General features: G+C 40.2%; 1 protein-coding gene across 1 annotated transcript; it reads left to right on the forward strand.

Annotated features, from left to right (window-relative positions):
- The first annotated feature begins 4274 nt into the window (after positions 1–4274).
- Positions 4275–17208, forward strand: DDX43 (DEAD-box helicase 43). Its single transcript, XM_070449924.1, has 12 exons — positions 4275–4590; positions 7684–7739; positions 8019–8145; positions 9204–9329; positions 10411–10492; positions 12881–13037; positions 13263–13381; positions 13846–13947; positions 14332–14473; positions 15005–15105; positions 16188–16275; positions 16931–17208. Exons 1-12 carry the CDS (start codon positions 4341–4343, stop codon positions 17060–17062), a joined length of 1482 nt encoding a protein of 493 aa, XP_070306025.1. The 5' UTR covers positions 4275–4340; the 3' UTR covers positions 17063–17208.
- The last annotated feature ends 6 nt before the right edge of the window (positions 17209–17214 follow it).

Here is a 17214-nt window from a genome sequence, read left to right on the forward strand (position 1 = left end):
AGGTAGGACTTTGGTGGACCCGTGCTAGTTCCCCTGCCTTTGGAGCGGGACAAGTCCCTGCCCAACTCAGTGTCACCTGTCCCACCCCAGGTCAGTGTGTGAGCCATGGACACATTTCTGTCTGCAGAAAGTGCAGCCTCCAGGGCCTTTCAGGTCAGAATCATGCCTGAACTCACCCTTTTGTTCCTCTTCCATCCATGTCTAGAGGGGGCAAGTAGGTGATAGGCCTCACCTTAAATCCCCATAATCATACCGATTTTTTACTTGCTTAAGTGAAGGCCCTTCTAAGTCCCAGTTGGTTATAACAAAAGGCTTAGTGTCACAGATAGGGTGGCGATGCATTTTGCTGTATTTGATGAATAATTTAAAATGCAAGTATAAGAAAAGTACAAAGATTTATATTATCTGGAATTAGTGTCTTAGATGTCTCTTTCTTCACCATCTCTCATCAAGTGAAAAAAAACAGTATCAGAATGCTAATTTTCCTAATCAAACACCCAAGGGGAAGGAATTAGATAATTCAAAACAAAACAAAACAAGGGAAGCTGGACAGACATAAAGCTCTACTTAAATAATTTTTTTTAAAAAAGGCCTAAGAGAGTAATTTTAAGTGCACAGCAAAACGGAGCAGAAAGTGTAGAGGCTTCCCATATACATCTCATTAATCCTCCACCCCTCCCTGGGGACCTCCCTCCCAGTCAGCATCCTTCACCATACGGGTGCATTTGTTACTATGATGAGCCCACATCTGCACATCATTACCACTCAAAACCCATATTCAACGTTAGTGTTCATACTGGTGTAAGGGTAGTTTTGGTCTCAATTAGGAACTATCCTCCCTGCTTCTGTTTTCTGGAAGAGATTTTAGATCACTAGTACAATTTCTTCTTTAAATGTTTGTAGATGTCACCTTTATATGGCAGAACAAAGTGAAGAAAATCCTTCAGAACATCAAATAAAAATTAATCAAAATTTCTGGGAATTTCCTCACAGTTCAGTGGTTAGGACTCAGCACTTTCACTGCCAGACCCAGGTTCGATCCCTGGTCAGGAACTAAGATCACACAAGCCTCACAGTGCAGGAAAACAAACAAACAAACAAAACAAAAACAGAACTTAATCGTGAAAGACACTGTTTAAAGGAAAAAAAAAAAAAGCCACAGACTTGGAGAAACTGTTTGCAGAGCACATTTCTAAGAATGGATTTGTATACAAACTAGACAAGGAATGGTTAAAACTCAATAAAATTGTTTTTGTTCAGTCAGTCGCCAAGTCACCAACTCTTTGCAACCCCGTGGACTGCAATAATAAAACTCAATTAAAAATAAGCAAAATAATTGTTCAACTAAGATAGGAGAGAAAATAAAATTAATTTGCACAATTAAAACCACAAAATGTTGAAAAGAATGAAAGTTCAAAAACAAGAATAAAGGACAACAGCAATGTTAGGTAGTTAGAATAGAAAAAGGAGTCCAAAATGGAGAAAGGAGAAAAGCCTGCAAAAAGGAAATCAAGGAAAACTCCCCAGACAGGAGTGGGAACCGTAGGTGAAACAAACACGCCCACTTCCACACTATCATCCTGATTGATGATGACGCCCTAATTTGCATATGGCAGGCTTGCAGGGGAGCAGACAAAAAGCATAAAAAGAGGGAGCCAAGACAGGTTGAGGCCTCTCCTTCAGGGCTGGCCCACTTCATGCTTTGGGGGTGTACTATCCTTTGTTTACCAAATAAAACTCCTGAGCTGTAACCAAGCTCAGCAATAGAAAACAGTAATGAATATGGCAGATATTAATCAACTATTTCAGTAATCACTTTAATGTTAGTGGGCAGTTAAGTCAGAGATTGTCAGAATGGATCAAGAAACAAGACCCAACAGTATGTTGTCTACAAGAAGCCTATTTGAATACAAAGACATACCAAGGTTGCTCAACCCAAGTTTTTGCGCCCTAGCACACTGAAGCCAAACAACCAAAATATCTCTTTGGAACAAAGAAATCTTTATTGCAAGGGTCAAGCATGGAGAATGGGTGGCTTGGGCTCAAATTACCCAAACTTCCCCTGCGGTTTGGGGAAAAGATGTTAAAGAAAATTTGGAGTGAGGACTGCAGGGTGTATGACTTTCTTCTGATTGGTTGGTGTAAGGTGTCAGGGTTGTCCTCTAGGAATGGTCTGTTCATCGGTAAGTTACCATCCTCCATCTGGGTGGGGCTTGAGATCCTCCACAAGAACTCAAAGGTGTATTGTTTTGTTCCTCAAGGAGGAACCAGGACTTTGGTTAAGACAGACCAGAATCAGCAATTAAGCAAGATAGCCTGAAAAATTTGTCAGCCATAAACAGTTCCAGTTCCTCCTCAAGAGATATAGGTAACAGTCTTAAACATATCTTTGAGGGTTATGCAGAAACCAAATACCCCCACCCAAGTGAAGGATGGTGACAATATGCTGAACACGTGTAGATCCTAGACTGGTTGGAAACAAAAGGTTATGACTAAGATTCCCAAAACACCTTGTTACATCACCAACCAGTGAGAAACTCCATAAGCCTCAGCTCTCACTCCAAATACTGCCTTTAAAAACTCTGTCCTGAAAGTCATCAGGGAGTTCAGGCCTTTTAAGCATGAGCTGCCTATTCTCCTTCTTGTTGTTCAGTCACCAAGCCATGTCCAACTCTTCGTAACCCCACAGACTGCAGCATGCAGGCTTCTCTGTCCCTCATCATATCCCGGAGTTCACCCAAACTCATGTCCATCCTATCAGTTATGCCATCTAGCCATCTCATCCTCTGTTGCCCTCTTCTCCTTCTGCCCTCCATCTTTCCGAGCATCACAGTCTTTTCCAATGAGTCAGCTGTTTACATCAGGTGGCCAAAGTATTGAAGCTTCAGCTTCAGCATCAGTCCTTCCAAAGTGTATTCAGGGTTCATTTCCTCTCTATTACTTGGTGCCCCACAAATAAACACTGTAATTTTCTTCATCATAACCGAGGGTCAGTAGATTGGCTTTGGTGTGTGGCAGGTGAGTGGACTCAAGTTTGGTTTTGGAACAATAATTTTTGACTTTTAGTGTGTGTTTGTTTTTCCTGTATCCAGAGGCACCGAGGAACTTCCCCAACCAAGGACAGAACCTGGGCCCCTGCACTGAAGTGCAGTCTTAATCACTTGACGACCAAGGAAGTCCTGATGGTAACAACTGCTTGAACTAAATGAAAATGAAAACACAACTCAACATTTGTGGGATACAGTGAAAACTGCTTAGATGGAAGTGCTGCTAAGTATACAGCCTTAAATGCATATATTAAAAAAGAAGAAAGATCTAGAATCAGTCATCTAAGTCTCCACCTAAGGAAGTTGGAAACAGAGGAGCAAATTAAATCCAAAGTAAGCAAAATAAATAATTAAAGAGTAAAAATCAAATTGAAAGCAGGAAATCAAAACAGAAAATGAATGGACCCAAAAGCTGGTTCTTTGGGGGGAAAAAATTGATAAACCTCTAGCCAGGTTAAACTAAGAAAAATAGAAGATACAGATTACCAATATCATAAATGGGTTGAAGATGAGACAGCACTGAAGATTCCATGGACTTTAAAAAGATTTAAAAATGATAATAAAGGAATAATATAAACAAGTCAGATCATCTTCATAAAGTCTGTAAGACTTTAATCCATGAGACTGGGCACATCTCTGGAATGCAGCACTGCCAGTGTCTCGCATGCCTGATGCAAGGCTCCAACCCACTTGGAAGAAGCTGGCGGCCCCTGGACCTCTGCCTCATCAGTTTAGGCAAGTTGCAGAGTGCTATGGCTTCCACCTTAAACACGTCTTAAAGCGCTGGTGAGGTCGGTTGATTCTGAGTCCACTGACACACCTAGACCTACTCTGAAGGATCACATGTGTTTGCCAAAACCTGTGGAAGCCTTTAAAGAATGTAAAGAGTACAAAATGTCTTGCCATTCTCCAGAAATAAGACCGTTCAAATAGAAATAATTAAAATAAACACTTACGCATTATGCTTTCAAAAACAATACTGCGGCCATGACTGCTGCGGCTGCGTCACTGAAACGTGTCTCCTCGCGGCGGCCAGGTCGCATGCGAGCGCGGAGGGCCCCAGGCACCCAGGCGGGCGCAGCGACTCCTGTCGGCGCTCGCGGGTGGGCGGGGAGGCAGAACGGAGGGAGGCCATTGGTCCGGCCCCGCTCAGGGCGTGGCGTCCGCCAATGGGAGGCGGCCGGGGCGGGGCGCCAGCGCGCGAGCACCTGAGCCGCGGCTGCGTGGCGGCCCTTGAGGACCGGCCTTCGACGGCACTCCGAAGGTGCAGGGCCGGATCTTGTTCGCGGAGCCATGTCTCGGCCAGAAACTGGCGCCAACGCCTCCTCCTGGGTCGCTGCTTCCCGGCGGGATGAGGCACTGCTTCGGGCTCCGAATACGAGGCCGGCGGAGGCGCTGAGCCAAGGCTCTGGAAGAGGCCAGAGGACCTGCGCGGGTGGAGGCCGGAGGGGCTCCTTCGGCCTCCAGCAGCCTGAGGGCACGGGTATTGGAGAACCGCCGCTCTCCTTCAAGCTGAAGAATGACTGCGTGGGCGCCGTGATCGGTAAGAGCTTAGCTGGGAGCGGAAAGGTGCGTGGCGGGGGCGGGGGCGGGGCCTGTGGCACTCCCGCCCTGCCCACCTCGTCTCCAGTCACCTGCCCGCGAGCGGGCTTGTCCCCTCCCCCCGCCCCACCCAGAGGTTGCTGACGTCCTTTGCGTTGATGCACCACTTGATAATTTATCAGTTCAGTCAGTCAGTTCAGTCTTTCAGTCGTGTCCGACTCTTTGCGACCCTATGGACTGCAGCACACCAGGCCTCCCTGTCCATCACCAGCTCCCGGAGTCCACCCAAAGCCATCTCCATCGAGTTGGTGATGTGATCCAGCCATCTCATCCTCTATCGTCCCCTTCTCCTCCTGCCCCCAATCCTTCCCAGCATCAGGGTCTTTTCCAATGAGTCAGTTCTTCGAATCAGGTGGCCAAAGTATTGTAGTTTCAGCTTCAGCATCAGTCCTTCCAATGAACACCCAGGCCTGATCTCCTTTAGTATGGACTGGTTGGATCTCCTTGCAGTCCAAGGGACTCTCAAGAGTCTCCTCCAACACCACAGTTCAAAAGCATCAATTCTTTGGCGTTCATCTTTCTTTATAGTCCAACCCTCACATCCATACATGACTATTGGAAAAAACATAACCTTGACAAGATGTACTTTTGTTGGCAAAGTAATGTCTTTGCTTTTTAATATGCTGTCTAGGTTGGTCATGACTTTTCTTCCAAGGAGCAAGTGTCTTTTAATTTTGTGGCAGCAGTCACCATCTACAGTGATTTTGGAGCCTCCAAAAATAAAGTCTGTCACTGGTTCCACTGTTTCCCCATCTATTTCCCATGAAGTAATGGGACCAGATGCCATGATCTTAGTTTTCTGAATGTTAAGTTTTAAGCCAAGTTTCTCACTCCCCTCTTTCACCTTCATCAACAGGTTCTTTAGTATTTCTTTACTTTCTGCCATAAGGGTAGTATCATCTGCATATCTGAGGTTATTGATATTTCTCTTGGCAATCTTGATTCCAACTTGTGCTTCTTCCAGGCCAGTGTTTCTCATGATGTACTCTGCATATAAGTTAAATAAGCAGGGTGACAAGATACAGCCTTGACATACTCCTTTCCCTATTTGGAACCAGTCTGTTGTTCCATGTCCTGTTCTAACTGTTGCTTCCTGACCTACATACAGATTTCTCAAGATTTCTCAAGAGGCAGGTTAGGTGATAGTTTATAGAGACTGTAATTTGGGAGAGCCAACTCTTAGACTTGTGAAATCTTTGGGAAAAAAAGGTCAGATCTTTGGCAGCTTATCGTGAAATGACAACAAAGAGACAGTGAATTTAGATAAGAAGGTGTAGGGTATTAACTTGAATATGATTTATCTGCTGAAAAACAGGGTTTTTTTTCTTCACATATATTAAGTCTTATAAATCCATTTTTGAAAAGCATTTAGAAATGATTGGAATTAAGGTTTGCCCCCCTTTTAAAAATTGTGGTAAATAACATACACTTAGAGTATTGTTGACTGTGATAACAATATTTGTAGTAGGTCTGTAGAAGGTTTTCATCTTGCATGACTGAATCTCCCTATCATCAACTCATTTCCCCATTCACCTGTTTCCCCATCATGCCACCTACCCCCATCCCTCCCTCCAGGAATTGCCATTCTTGTTTGTTTCTGTAAGTTTGATTACATAAGACACCTCGTAGAAGTGGAATCTGCAGGGTTTGTTGTTGTTGTTATTGACTCATTTCCCTCTCAAGGTTTATGTTTGTTGTCACAAATGGCAGGATTTCCTTTTAAGGCTGATAACTTGCATTGTATGCATACACATTTTCTTCATCCAGGCATCTGTTCACAGATTCTTCGGTTATTTCCACCTCTGAGCTATTGTGAATAATGTTGAAATGAATATGGGAATTCAGCTATCATCGTAAGATCCTAGTTTCAATTCTTTTTTTAAATGTATTTATTTGATTAATTTAGTGTTGGTTGTGTGTGGACTTCCTCTCGTTGCGGAGAGTGAGGGCTCCTCTCAGCTTGTTGCAGGCTTCTCTAGAGTATGTGGGCTTCAGTAGTTGTAGTGCTGGGCTTATTAGCTGTTCTGAGGCCTGTGGGATGTTCCCTGACCTGGGATGGAACCCATGTTCCCTGCATTGGCAGGTGGATCCTTAACCACTGGACCACCAGGGAAGTTCCTCAGTGCTTGTGTATTAAGTTCCCAGAAGTGGGATTGCTGGATCATAGGTAGTTCTATTTTTAGTTTTTAAAGGAATCTGCATGCTGTTTCCATAGTGGCTGCATCAATTTCCATCCCCATCCACAGTGCACAAGGGTTCCCATTCTCCATGTCCTCACCAACTTGTTAACCCTTGTCTTTTTGATGAGAGCCATTTAACAGGTGATACGTCATTGTGGTTTTGATTTGCATATCCAGTGACTTCATCATCCTTTTATATACATGCATTGGTCATAAATAAATCTTCAAAGAAGGGTCTATTCAAGACCTTTGAACATTTTTAATTGGAATTTTTTGGTTGAATTTTGTGTAAGGGTTCCAATTTATCCACATTCTTTTATCCAGTTAGTCTTTGCTTGTGCTGCTGATGAATCCTTTGTATCTGGGGAAAGGAGCCTCCTATCACCCACACAATTTGGAATAGAAAGCTTCTGCTTCCCTTTTAACAAACTGAACGTGATTACTGAACCTTGGGAGCCTTTGTTTGGATAATTTGGGAAGAACTAAAGAAGGTTCTGGAGAAGGACATGGCAACCCACTCCAGTACTCTGGCCTGGAAAATCCCATGGATGAAGGGCCCTGGTAGGCTGCAGTCCATGGGGTTGGGAAGAGTCGGACACGACTGAGTGACTTCACTTTCACTTCTCACTTTCATGCATTGGAGAAGGAAGTGGCAACCCACTCCTGTATTCTTGCCGGGAGAATCCCAGGGACAGAGGAGCCTGGTGGGCTGCCGTCTGTGGGGTCGCACAGAGTCGGACACAACTGAAGCAACTTTGCAGCAGCCGTAGCAGAGAAGGTTCTTTAAGCAGAGTAGGTAGTAGGTTCCCTGTAATTGATTTCATTTTTTAAAAATTCTTTTATTTTAAAAACAGGTCGTGGTGGGTCAAACATAAAAGAGATCCAGAGCTCAACATATACGAAAATACAGGTAAATTTTCTGTGTTCTTAAGTCATTAAAGAGGGTGAATTATGGTCATTCCTAACTATTTTCTGTCCTGTTATTAACATATGGTGGTAACTTAGATAAGTTGACAAAGTTTTTCATACTTCTTTTTAAAAACTCATCTAAGCTGTAGTGCATTCATTATGTCTTAGATGGTGATTGATGGCAATCCTGTATTTCCTTTACATTTTTATACTACATGAGACTGAGTGCCAGAGGAATGGTAAGGGAACTTGTCTCACCTGCCTTCCCTCTTGAATCTAGATAATAAGAGGGTATCCTGAAGCAGAAGTAAGAATCTTGGGCACCAAGGCAATGCAGAGCAAAGCAAAAACAGCGATAGATGATCTTGTTAAAAAACAAGAAGAATACAACACAGAACCCAAATTTGGTAAGTCTGTTTTGCCCCTTAAAGTCCTGTAAAATTTTAAATGTTTTATTCAGTGTCATAAGCCGTATTATAGCTGTTTTTCCTGATAATATAGCTTTGGCTTGCCATCGTTAAATCTAGTATGTTATAGAAGGAATTTTTTTCTATGAAATCCAGAATACTTTTCCTCAAACTGAAACACTTAGTATCTGTGGTTAAGTCTAGCAGTTTTAGTAGTAAAACAGAATAACCTTTTTTTTTTTTCTCCTTAAATTTATTTATTTATTTTTTTCCATTTATTTTTATTAGTTGGAGGCTAATTACTTTACAACATTGCAGTGGTTTTTGTCATACATTGGAATGAATTAGCCATGGATTTACATGTATTCCCCCTCCCGGTCCCCCCTCCCACCTCCCTCTCCACCCCATCCCTCTGGGTCTTCCCAGTGCACCAGGCCTGAGCACTTGTCTCATGCATCCAACCTGGGCTGGTGATCTGTTACAGAATAACCTTTTAATACACTTCGCTGTTGATAGTAGAGCAAGGGATAGTCCTAGCCTCCTGTCTATGGTCATTTCCCTGGGATGTGACTGACTTTGAAAACTGCTTAAGTATTTGATATGTTTAAAAAAATCTCAAATATACTTGGACTAGGGAGAAAGCCATTATTAAGCCATTTCCAGGAGAGCCTTGTGTTCAGCTAGCAACCTTGCATCTTGGTGTTTCTTGGGAAAATACCTCTAAAAAGCCTCTAGGATATTATTTCCTCTGTTTACCTGGGGTAGCATCTGCCATACAGGATTATTATAAAGATTTAGTGATGTGTGATTTATTAGCAATCATTAGGCGCTCATGCTTTTTAACTTCTCCAGTAATTTTTTTTTTTTGCTTTCAGAAATCTGAAGTAAATAACTGATAAACCATGACCGGAATTGTCATGGCACTGTTGTACTAAATTCCTAAATTTTCTGTTTCAGGCATTATTATTGTTGGGTTATTAAAACAGAAAATTGTAAAATGTATTGGGATTTTATATTGGTTGGGTTTGTTTGGAAACTCATGTGGAATTTTTTAACAGATGTTGCTGCTGTCCAACTTTCGGATGGAAAAGATACAATAAAGGATGTTTCAGGAGAGCAGAAATTAATTGATTGGGATAAATTCCGAGAAAACATTTTGAAATGGAATGAGAAAAAGTGGGCAGGTTAGTGCTGGATCCCAGCATTTATCTATAGTATATTGTTGTTCCTCTTAATTGAGGTTTTTAGCCTCTGTAAAAAAAAGTGTTGCTCTTAGTAATGAAATCTATATGCAAAATGACGGTAGAATTTGAAATGCTCCAAGTAGTGCCTCGGGCATGATAGTTTCTATATCTGTGTTGTGGTTTATGTTATAAATGGGAGGTTAAAATTTGATATCTTGTCGTCTTTGAGATAACTCACTGCACAAGGTTAATAAAATCAGAAAATTGGGACAAAAGGGAAATGAAGTGAGGAAACCTGCCAACCATAAGTTAACATTTTGCTGTGACTGAGCAAAAATTGATCTTGGAGTTTCTTAACCAAGAAGGACAAAATAAAATGGGAAAACATTTAATAAGTGCATACAGTTCTTGAGGAAACAGATGTTTAAAATTCTCACTTGGAACTATATATTAAGTATAATGTTCCATATTATTCATTGAATTTCAGAGTAAATTCAAGCTTCATTTGATCAGAATGAGACAGAAAAACAACACCACTTATTTAAAGTTAAGCAGTGCCCATCACTGTGTGACTGCGGCGGTCTGCCTGTCCAGTGCCATCTCAACAGGAGTGTTAGAAGGTTTGGGGCGGAGGGAGGGGACGGGAAAGGGTTTAAGTTTGGTAGAGTTCTGACGAGCATTTAAAAAAGAAAGCAAATCAGCTTCAGAGAACAGAATGAGAGTAAATATTTTATTCCTTAACAGTAGTGGGATGGATCTTCAAAGCAAAGCAAAGACAGTTAGTCTGCTATGAGAAAAGATTCGTCAGTTGTGATGACTGAGTGTCTTGTGAAGCATGGTTTATTTTTTATTTAATTATTCAAGATATCTTTCTTGGGTGAAAAATGTAACTGAAAGACAAACCAAAAATGGAGATCTCCTAGAAGTTGGCAAAGTGTAGAACAACTGTCTAATGAATCCCCATGTCTGCAAGGCGAACTTGGTATATATTTTAGTTTGATTTCTATTGCTTTGAATAAATGACAGTAAAATGTGAATTCTCATTACTGATTGAAGTTTAAATTTTGTTTTTTTCCCCCAGATTTGCCTCCAGTTAAGAAAAACTTTTACATAGAGTCAGAAAAAACAAGTTCAATGTCACAAGAACAAGTAGACAATTGGAGGTGGGTTAGTTTTAATACTTTTTAGTGAGTATTTGTAGAATTAGGCTAGTAAATTAGCTCACTCAGAAAAGACTTTAAATAATTGCATTTGAAACTTTAGCTTCCATATTCAAAAGAAAACTTGGTTGCATCTGAAATCATATATTAGAGATTTCTAATCAGCAAAACTTTTGGCAAAGAGGGAAAATGGGCTATATTTGTGTCTAGAGTAGTTACTATCCATATATGGTTATTAAATACTTAAAATATAGCCCATATAATTAAGGAGCTGAATTCTGATGTTTAATTTTAAAGAGAGACATGGTTAGTTTCTGTCCTATTTGGCAGTAATTTTATAGAATTATTTCTACAACTGTTGAAAATCATAAGAAATTGATCTGATATCTGAATAGTAGAATAATTTCTTACTTTTAAATCCTTATTATATGGACTTAAAAGTCCTAATGGTAACATTTTTTTCTATTAATATCTTTTATAAAACTAAGGTAGTATGGTATAGCAGACAGAGCAGTTATTCTAGGATTGAGGTAGTGCTCTGACTGTGGACAGAGAACTAAAGACCACCTGTCCAATGAGAGTAATTCCCACTTCAGAGGATTGCTTTGAAGGATTAATTAAGGATATGTGTGTGAAATGTTATAGGCCCTCAGGTGTTTGCCAAGTCTGACTTTGATTAATGAAGCATATAATTTTCAGGTTCTATTCTCAGCCTTTTCATGAAATTTTCATTGGCTCTTTTTTTTTCTCCATTTATTTTTATTAGTTGGAGGCTAATTACTTTACATCATTGCAGTGGTTTTTGTCATACATTGAAATGAATTAGCCATGGATTTATGTATTCCCCATCCCAGTCCCCCCTCCCACCTCCCTCTCCACCCGATCCCTCTGGGTCTTCCCAGTGCACCAGGCCCGAGCACTTGTCTCATGCACCCAACCTGGGCTGGTGATCTGTTTCACCCTAGATAATATACATGTTTCGATGCTGTTCTCTTGAAACATCTCACCCTCGCCTTCTCCCAGAGTCCACAAGTCTGTTCTATACATCTGAGTCTCTTTTTCTGTTTTGCATATAGGGTTATCGTTACCATCTTTCTAAATTCCATATATATGTGTTAGTATACTGTAATGGTCTTTATCTTTCTGGCTTACTTCGCTCTGTATAATGGGCTCCAGTTTCATCCATCTCATTAGAACTGATTCAAATGAATTCTTTTTAATGGCTGAGTAATATTCCATGGTGTATATGTACCACAGCTTCCTCATCCATTCATCTGCTGATGGGCATCTAGGTTGCTTCCATGTCCTGGCTATTATAAACAGTGCTGCAATGAACATTGGGGTGCACGTGTCTCTTTCAGATCTGGTTTCCTCGGTGTGTATGCCCAGAAGTGGGATTGCTGGGTCATATGGCAGTTCTATTTCCAGCTTTTTAAGAAATCTCCACACTGTTTTCCATAGTGGCTGTACTAATTTGCATTTCCCACCAACAGTGTAAGAGGGTTCCCTTTTCTCCACACCCTCTCCAGCATTTATTGCTTGTAGACTTTTGGATAGCAGCCATCCTGACTGGGGTGTAATGGTACCTCATTGTGGTTTTGATTTGCATTTCTCTGATAATGAGTGATGTTGAGCATCTTTTCATGTGTTTGTTAGCCATCTGTATGTCTTCCTTGGAGAAATGTCTGTTGAGTTCTTTGGCCCATTTTTTGATTGGGTCATTTATTTTTCTGGAGTTGAGCTGGAGGAGTTGCTTGTATATTTTTGAGATTAATCCTTTGTCTGTTGCTTCATTTGCTATTATTTTCTCCCAATCTGAGGGCTGTCTTTTCACCTTGCTTATAGTTTCCTTTGTTGTGCAAAAGCTTTTAAGTTTCATTAGGTCCCATTTATTTTTGCTTTTATTTCTAAAATTCTGGGATGTGGGTCATAGAGGATCCTGCTGTGATTTATGTCGGAGAGTGTTTTGCCTATGTTCTCCTCTAGGAGTTTGATAGTTTCTGGTCTTAAATTTAGATCTTTAATCCATTTTGAGTTTATTTTTGTGTATGGTGTTAGAAAGTGTTCTAGTTTCATTCTTTTACAGGTGGTTGACCAGTTTTCCCAGCACCACTTGTTAAAGAGGTTGTCTTTTTTCCATTGTAAATCCTTCATTGGCTCATTTTTCATGTGTACAGTGTAATTATTTTTCTTCCTTGGAACTGTTCTGGTAAAAAAAGATGAACTAGCTTCTATTTCATATTACTTTTTTTTTTTTACTGTAATAACCAACAGTCTGATTTTAATCAGTTGCCATTGAATTTCTAGATATGCCCTTAATGTTGGAAAAAAATTTCTTGCTTGGAGAGTAAAGTGATCAAAGCCACTAATCCTTGTTCTATTTTCTTAAAGGAAGGAAAATTATAATATAATTTGTGATGATTTGAAAGATGGTGAGAAACGTCCTCTTCCTAACCCTACTTGTAATTTTGAGGATGCATTTCACTGTTACCCTGAAGTTATGAGAAATCTTCAAAAGGCAGGTTTTCAAAAGCCAACACCAATTCAGGTATGCTTTCTTTAATTCTAACATTTCACTGACTCCCCCCGCCTCTGCCAATTTCTGATCATTTGAACTTATAACACCCGGGACAACTGTCTCTTATAAGCATCCTCCCAGCACACCCACCACTGCCTAGCACTGAAAATGTTGAGAAGTTTGGGGCTGGGAGAGGAGGAATACTTGACAGAAAGAAATGTACTTTTTATTTTAATATTTATCATTCTGTTCTAGTCACAGGCATGGCCAATCATCCTACAAGGAATAGATCTGATAGGAGTAGCCCAGACTGGAACAGGGAAGACATTGTCCTACTTAATGCCTGGATTTATTCATATTGACTCCCAACCTGTGTAAGAATTTCTACATCTGGGTACTCTTTAGGGGTTTAGTAGATAAGGATTCCAAAAAATGCAATGAACATTTCTTTGATTGCACTGGTCCAAGGGCAGTGCTTCATCGCAGGGAAAAATCACTTTCTGTTGTGTGGGTGGATATAAATGGATGAAACATTTTCAGGAAGCAGCAGGTAGTATCCACCACAAGTCTTCACAGTGGGATGTTGGAAACAGTTTGTTCAAATGACCGCATTCAGTACAGTCCTCTGAGAATGTCTAACACAGAAAGGCACTGGCTGTGTTCCATGAGAAGGCTCATGTCTGGGCTCTAGGATTCTTTGGTCAGGCTGTTTTTATTTCTCCACTTTTTGTATGAGGTGCATGTTGATGACTTAGACATTCATTGCTGCTGATTTTGAAGGCACTGGACGAAGGTCCTGTGTGCCTGAGATGGATACTGATGTGCTTTTTCTCCAAAGAGCCAGGAATGGGCCTGGCATGTTAGTCCTCACCCCAACTCGCGAGTTGGCTCTGCAGGTGGATGCCGAGTGCTCTGAACACTCATACAGAGGTCTTAAAAGGTGAGTTGCTTTCTTTGGCCATCGCTGCACCAGCATTTTAATCCTCTGTAGCTTTAGATATTCTCCTCATTGTTTTCACACATAATGAGAAGCCAGTTGGCTCAGCATGTAGCCAGGCATTGATTACCCCTCATTCAAATTGACTGTAGCTGGGGCGGTGGGGTCAGGTAACGAAGATTTGAATGTGAACCTTTTAGGACACATCAGTGTGGGTTGATGGCTATGGATCGTTCTCAGAAAGGAGCCAGGACTATACTTAGCCTGATACTTTAGATTTATATACTTTTTTAAATTTTATACCCCAAATCGGCTTAGGTTGGTTGGGATTTTGAATTGTGATGGGGTATTACCCACCTGAACATGAACCTCTGTATTTTTTTTAAGTGTTTGTATATATGGTGGTGGCGATAGAGATGGACAAATAAAAGATTTATTGAAAGGTGTAGACATTATCATCGCCACTCCCGGAAGACTCCATGATCTACAGATGAATAACTTTGTGTACCTGAAAAGCATAACCTACCTGGTAATCTTGGAGCAGGGGTTTGAGGTCCTGGGAGGAAGAACTTAGCTCTCATCAAACCTTTTAAAATGGCTGTCCATTTCATAATAGTTTTAAATCCTAGGAATTCTTCTCATTCTCTCTAGTTTGTTAAAATACACATTTTAAAGATAATTTTAATATTTTATAAATGTTAGAAAATGCAGATAAGTACAAAAGAATTCCACATGAATACTTTATAGACATTTAAATTATATTTTCATTAAATATATTTAGAAACTTATTTGTTGTCAAACAAATCAGTGGTGTTGCAAGTACACATAGTTTAGGTAGTGGAGGAAATGAGAAAGCTATCTTAATATTCATAGGGAAAGAACATATATGTTAGCTACCATCCACATCTAATCTAGCACTTTTTCTGGCTTTGCCGTGTGGCTTTCAGGATCTTAGTTCCACTACCAGGTATCGAACCCACATCCTTGGCAGTGAAAGCACGGAGTCTTAACCACTGGTCCACACCAGGGAATTCCCCTAATCTGGCCCTTTCTAATGCAGGTATTAGATGAAGCTGACAAAATGCTGGATATGGGATTTGAACCCCAGATAATGAAGATTTTATTAGATGTACGCCCAGACAGGCAGACAGTTATGACAAGGTAGGTGTATGTTTAATTTGCCAGTCTGCAAAGTAGGAACCAGTGGAACAGAATTCATTTGATTTTAGAGCCTTACGTAAAAGTATTTTGAGATCTGTTGGTGAAAGATATGTTATCATTTAGTATAGCAACTCAGTGCAACAGCTTAATAATGACTATTGGGTTTCCTGAATTAAAAATAAGATTTTTATGAAAACATCCTGGGGAGACTGTTCTATAGGGGGTCTCAGATTAGAGAAAGTAACCATCTGTCCTTAGAGGTGAATATTTGATCACAGAACACTTTTTAGCCAAGATAAAACTGAGGCAAGGAAGAGTATATAACTGGGGAAATACACTAAATTTATTCATTTTGTTTCCTAAGTAAACCTTGTTAATTAGTATGAAAGTACAGAAGGTGGTTGTTTTCATAATATATCACTGAAGAAACATCTGAATTTACATATCCAATCATCATTACAGTTAAAATGTTTTTATTTGGCTCAAGCTCTTGGTTTTGTCTGCCGACAATGTATGAAAGGGCTTCCCAGGCGGTGCAGTGGTGAAGAATCTGCCTGCCAATGTAGAAGATGCATGAGACTCGAGTTTGATTCCTAGGTTGGAAAGATCCCCTGGAGGAGGTAATGGCAACCCACTCCAGTATTCTTGCCTGGAGAATCCCATGGGCAGAGGAGGCTGGTGGGCTACAGTCCACTGAGGTGCAAAGAGTCAGACACGACTGAGCATGCACACACACACAGTGTATGAAAAACACTGGGTTTTTACTTTTATTTTTTACCATTTATAAAGGCCAAGAGAAAACTAATCTAACACCTGAATTCATTTTAGCTCCCTGTAGATGGGAAAGGTAGACCTCTCCTTCACCTTTTGTTTATAAACCTATTAAACTTATTTGAAGATTTCATCTAGTAGCTTCTTTGAGCAGTTCATTATGAAGCATATATTTTCTGTGAAATCAGCCTCATTAAAAAGTACTGTTTGTCTTTCCTGGGTAATTTGGTTCATAGCATTCTTAGGGAAACTTAGTAATGTTTGATTCCTAATAAACATTTTAAAGTTTTTGTATTACATTTTATCTCTAGCGCAACATGGCCATATGCTGTCCGTAGACTTGCACAATCTTACTTGAAAGAGCCCATGATTGTGTATATTGGTACTTTGGATCTAGTCGTAAGCTTATTTTTAATTATTATTTATATCTTATTAATTTTGTAAATGTTTTGCCATTATAAAGTTCATTGGCCTTTCACTTCATAATTGAAATTGACCTTTTAACTAATTATTAATGAAAATTGACCTTTTACTTAAATCAGTGGTAATTAATAACAAGTTGTTGCCTAGGCCCATTTTATTAGATTTCACAAAAGTCAGGATAAAGACTTCAAAATCTGTTTCATCTTGGGGGCAGAAAAATGGTAACAATGATATTTGGAAATTTTGTATTAAGTTGTCACAATACTTAATTGAAGCTCTTAGTGTCATAAGCTGAACATTGTAAAGGCTGTAGCCACAGTTCATGGCAGTGGTTATTGTAAGCTTGGCCTCAACCCATGGTCATTCCTTTTCAAATGATAGCAACCAGTTGCCTTCAACTCATTGACAAGCATTCAAAATTCCAAGCTTATCTTGGGTAACTAAGTGGTAAAAAGTCAAAGACTGAGCTCTAAATCCCTGAGTAGGAACGGGAGATTTTTGGAAGAACTTGCCACTTCTTCTGCTGGCAGTTTATTAAAACATTTAACCAATGACAGAAGTAAGATGGATTTCGAGCCATCAAGGGGTTTGCCCATTAATGTTGATGTACCATGATCTGTGAATCCTTTAGGCTGTAAGTACCGTGACACAAAATATAATTGTCACCACAGAAGATGAGAAAAGATCACATATCCAAGCTTTCATTGAGAGCATGTCTCCCAAGGACAAAGTCATAATATTTGTCAGCCGGAAAGCTGTGTGAGTGTATTTTTTACATTGAAATCATCAGTCATGTGTTTGTTTTAGCATTGTTTCTATTTGTATAATCATTTCAAACGAGGGGAGGGTGTATGTCTTACAGTATGTACATTACTTCAGACTCTTGCCAGGGGAAGTAACAGTAATGAATTGATT

This window comes from Odocoileus virginianus, chromosome 19 (genome assembly GCF_023699985.2).
Source record: "Odocoileus virginianus isolate 20LAN1187 ecotype Illinois chromosome 19, Ovbor_1.2, whole genome shotgun sequence".
NCBI classification, from domain to species: domain Eukaryota; kingdom Metazoa; phylum Chordata; class Mammalia; order Artiodactyla; family Cervidae; genus Odocoileus; species Odocoileus virginianus.

What these genes read in the sequence shown, in the direction of transcription:
- DDX43 (XM_070449924.1), top strand. Translation starts at nt 4,341, where the DNA reads ATGTCTCGGCCAGAAACTGGCGCCAACGCCTCCTCCTGGGTCGCTGCT. An exon ending in GAATGAGAAAAAGTGGGCAG is followed by an intron (nt 9,330 to 10,410) that starts GTTAGTGCTGGA and finishes TTTTTCCCCCAG; the next exon opens with ATTTGCCTCCAGTTAAGAAA. An exon ending in TGAAAAGCATAACCTACCTG is followed by an intron (nt 14,474 to 15,004) that starts GTAATCTTGGAG and finishes TTTCTAATGCAG; the next exon opens with GTATTAGATGAAGCTGACAA.